A 3,937-nucleotide genomic window follows, 5' to 3' on the forward strand; every position below is an offset into this window, starting at 1 on the left:
TTCAAGTCACTACATAAAACAACAACAACAAATGTATAATGCATGCTTAATTTTATATGACTGAATACATATATGGTAAAACACTGCACAATCTTTTAGTGGACTTGGATATGAACCCATAAAGTTGGTATTTATTATAACAGGATTTCTGAATGTCAATATTTGTGTAACATTTTAAAAGTGATTATTGACCTGATAGTAGACTCGACCATTTGATTGCCATGTCTCAAGGAGCATGAGGAGACTGTTGGGCCCAGCACAAGCTCTCTTGCTTCTTAGAATGACAAACACACAGAGTCTCGTGTGCCGGCCACATCACAAACAGGTATTGTACAACTGGAATGCTGATTTACAGTCACAGCCTGGTTCTGTCTGTTTTGTCTGACAATGATTGTCAAGCTCAGGTTGAGATTTGGTTGAAAATTAAACAGGGTGGCATTTAAGGTATCAACCTTAGTTAGATTTTGCTCTCTTGCGGATTTCTTTGAGTGTATCCCACAAGATTCAGATTTCAAGTCAGTGACGATTGAGTAGGAGGGTGTCTTTTTGCCCCCTAGCAGGTAGAGTCTATGGATCCCTATGTTAGTTGGTCTGTAGGTCCATCTGTTCAACACTGAACTCCAAAGCTGAAATTTATTGGGAGAATTGCTATGAAATTCAGTGAGCACATTCACACCTGTTCTTTAGTTCCACAGTTAGATCAAAATATCAAACATCTCAAAATTTATTTGGGCAAACTGTTGTGAAATTTGGAGAACAAATTCATGTTACCCAGAGGATAACTTGTGAGAGGGTCCTATCTTACTTCATTCTGCTTTCATCAACCCAGGTGATGGAAGAGGACAAGCCATGCGCTCTGATCTCAGAGCTGTGGAGTGAGCATACCTACCTGAAGGAGCTGAGTGACCTGCTGAAACAAAACTTCCACACCATCAGCTACAGAGAGTTCCTCCAAAATCCTGCTCTTCATGCCCCTAAAATCCAGGCTATTTTCATGTGGGCCCCAAGTTCTGCAGCTGAGCCCTCACTGCTTCGATCCCTTCCCTCCCTGAAGGTGATCGCCAATGGAGGTGTGGGCGTCGACCACCTGGATCTGCCGTTCATCGCCAGTCTTGGGGTGAAGGTCACTAACACACCGGGTGTGGTCAGCAATGCCACTGCAGATATTGGAATGGGTTTGCTTCTGGCATCAGCACGGAAGATTGTCCAGGGTGAGATCAACACATGAACCAAGCTGAAAAATATGCCACCACTCTGACCCAATACACATGTCCATTCAAGCCCAAAATTTAACCAAGGGCTACAGCTTTCTTGAACCTAAACCTAACAAAAAAGATTTCACATTTTTTAACATTTTAAGTTTCAAAGGTACGTTATGGTATATTTATAGTGCCTCAGCACCATCTACTGACTATGGCTGTCTGCATTTATACACAGGCTCAAGTGGTTGGGAATTATAGTATATTCCTACACCACAACACAAGTCAGGCTTACACGTAAGATTAGAAATCTAAGGGGCTACAAGTTCTATCAGTTCAAGTAACATACATATGAAACAAGTTGTTGTTGAAACATGTAATAATGCTCTGCTATTATTTGCAATAAGTAGGATGAGCAAACAAAATACAACATGACAGAACAAAACAACTGGACTGGCTTGGCTTTTTTTCGAGCTCAAAATCTCGGCAGCCATCAAAGTAATTGTGGATTGACTGGAGTTGATTGGCAACTCTTGTGAACTGCCACTGCTGTGTTATGGTCATTTGCACATTTGTATAAGTAAATTATTTGATTTTGATAAATTCATAACTCAGCAACCTTGCCGTAAAAGATTATATATTACCATTAGAGCAGCAATACGAGGTTATAACAAATGTTTGATGGCTTTAAATGTATTTGGTCCTTTTTCATAGGTCACCAAGTAGCTGTGGACCCTAAGACTAATAATTTATCATCCAATCTGATGGGATTTGAAGTCACAGGATCCACTCTGGGAATCATAGGAATGGGACACATTGGCTACAAAATAGCCCAAAGAGGCAAAGGCTTTGAGATGAAGATCCTGTATTACAACCGGAGCAGAAGGTAAAAGCAAATAGTTTGGTATAGCTCGGTAAACCTGGTTCTTGATATAAGGATATGTATTATATATATTATATATTATATATTTATAAGGATATAAAAAGAGCAGGATAGAAGGTCAAGTGCTCACCTGCTCCAAGTCACCTTTATACTGAACAAACAAGTAGCACAAAACTTCAGCAAAAATAAAGGTGTTTTCAAACTGTTGAATGCCCAATTCTGATCATCTACATACATACATAGGTGAAATACATACATCAATATATAAAATGATCTTGGTGTGTCCAAATTGACATGAATGTTGCCCAGTTTCATGTGAGTTGTTTTTGAGGATGGAGCTCCTCACAGTGCTAACTTTAAATTACATTTTGAATGAAGGTATTTTGGAATGGTTTCACTCAGCATAGCTGGTAGAATCTCAGGTAGCCTTGGTCACACTTTAAGCACAATGCAGTCTTACTGTTACAGAAATGTGACTCCTTCATAGTAAAGTAGGGAGGCTCATCCCCTTTTTCTGCTGGGCCCTGTTCAGAAGTGATGAAGATGAGAGGGCGGTGGGGGCGACTTACTGTGAGAACATGGACGACCTGCTGAGGAGGTCGGACTTTGTCATGTTGGCTGTGAACCTGACCCCTGAAACCACAGGTCTCATCGGCCAAAGAGAGCTGTCTCTTATGAAGCCCACAGCAACTCTGGTCAACGTTAGCAGAGGTGAGCATGAAATGTTTCCTGGACATACTGATCCTGATTAAAAGCTTATTATTTGTTGCTGTATGATGAAAACCAGGTCTTTAGCCTAATAACGCTCTTTCCACATGTCAGGTCTGGTTGTGGACCAGGATGCCCTGGTCAAAGCTCTGCAGTCTGGGACGATTCATGCAGCAGCCTTAGACGTGACTCACCCTGAACCTTTACCAAGGTTTTGTTTCTCTGAAAATACACTCACTTCAGTTTGAATTACTGTTACTTTGTCATATGTTTGTGGTTCAATGTAATAACTGTACAGGAGAAAGTCATCAGTCCCGCTCTTTCATTCACTGACCATCTAATGACACTCTACAACTCTACTGCTCCATCTTGTGCAGGGATCATCCTCTCCTCGGCCTGCCGAATGTGCTGATAACCCCTCATGTTGGCACCGATACCTACCAAACAACAAGGAGGATGGTGGAGGTGGTGGTCGAAAATGCCCAGGCTGCATTGAATGGCCTGCCGATCCCAAATGAAGTGAAATCTCAGTGACAATATTACTGCGCACTGAGAGACTTTTGGTGGCTCAGAAAGCTAAAATACCTTTGTCTCTCTGATTAATGTCCTGACTAATGTCCTACCCTCTGAACAAAATTGTGAATTAAGCAAAATGAATTCATTAATTTGTAATTATTTCCATGTCAATATGTTTCTTGCAATGTTTCATTGTCACCACTAAGAGGCTCCACTGTCTTATTACTGAAAACAGTCAGTGGGTGACTTAGCAGTTTCTGGACCTTTGCCCCTAGTGGGGGTCTGGCAGTGACCTGATTTTGTAGCCAGCCAGCTTTGTTTTGATGATATCTCCTGATATATCTTGTGGAGAGTTAAAATAACTGCAGTCATTTTTGTACAAGATGTGCCACTGAAGACTGAAAATGTTAGCTCTGTAGTTTTTCTTGAGTAAATGACAAATTAATGGTTGTGGTGTGTTTCCTGTTGCTTGTTTGTATCTTGTAGTGATGCTGATAATAATTATCATGATTATAAGCAGTAGTCATATTTCACCTGTTCTGCATACTTACTGTGTGTTGCATGATAAGGGTCAGAAGGGTCAGTTTGTCTGCTTAGATGTTCCTCATTGCCTTCTCAGTCTCTTTCCTCT

The 3,937-nt window shown here is 40.9% G+C and overlaps 1 protein-coding gene across 1 annotated transcript; it reads left to right on the forward strand.

Annotated features, from left to right (window-relative positions):
* The first annotated feature begins 308 nt into the window (after window positions 1–308).
* LOC115367762 (probable 2-ketogluconate reductase) lies at window positions 309–3,324 on the forward strand. The gene is made up of 6 exons (XM_030063671.1): window positions 309–325; window positions 830–1,211; window positions 1,914–2,085; window positions 2,615–2,793; window positions 2,905–3,001; window positions 3,168–3,324. Exons 2-6 carry the CDS (start codon window positions 833–835, stop codon window positions 3,322–3,324), a joined length of 984 nt encoding a protein of 327 aa, XP_029919531.1. The 5' UTR covers window positions 309–325; window positions 830–832.
* The last annotated feature ends 613 nt before the right edge of the window (window positions 3,325–3,937 follow it).

The sequence above is a fragment of the Myripristis murdjan genome, chromosome 11, assembly GCF_902150065.1.
Source record: "Myripristis murdjan chromosome 11, fMyrMur1.1, whole genome shotgun sequence".
NCBI classification, from domain to species: domain Eukaryota; kingdom Metazoa; phylum Chordata; class Actinopteri; order Holocentriformes; family Holocentridae; genus Myripristis; species Myripristis murdjan.

Excerpts from the sequence above, each read along its gene's own strand:
- LOC115367762 (XM_030063671.1), top strand. The coding sequence starts at position 833 with ATGGAAGAGGACAAGCCATGCGCTCTGATCTCAGAGCTGTGGAGTGAG. Across the intron at positions 1,212-1,913 it reads AGCACGGAAGATTGTCCAGG|GTCACCAAGTAGCTGTGGAC; the intron begins GTGAGATCAACA and ends CCTTTTTCATAG. Across the intron at positions 2,086-2,614 it reads TATTACAACCGGAGCAGAAG|AAGTGATGAAGATGAGAGGG; the intron begins GTAAAAGCAAAT and ends GGCCCTGTTCAG.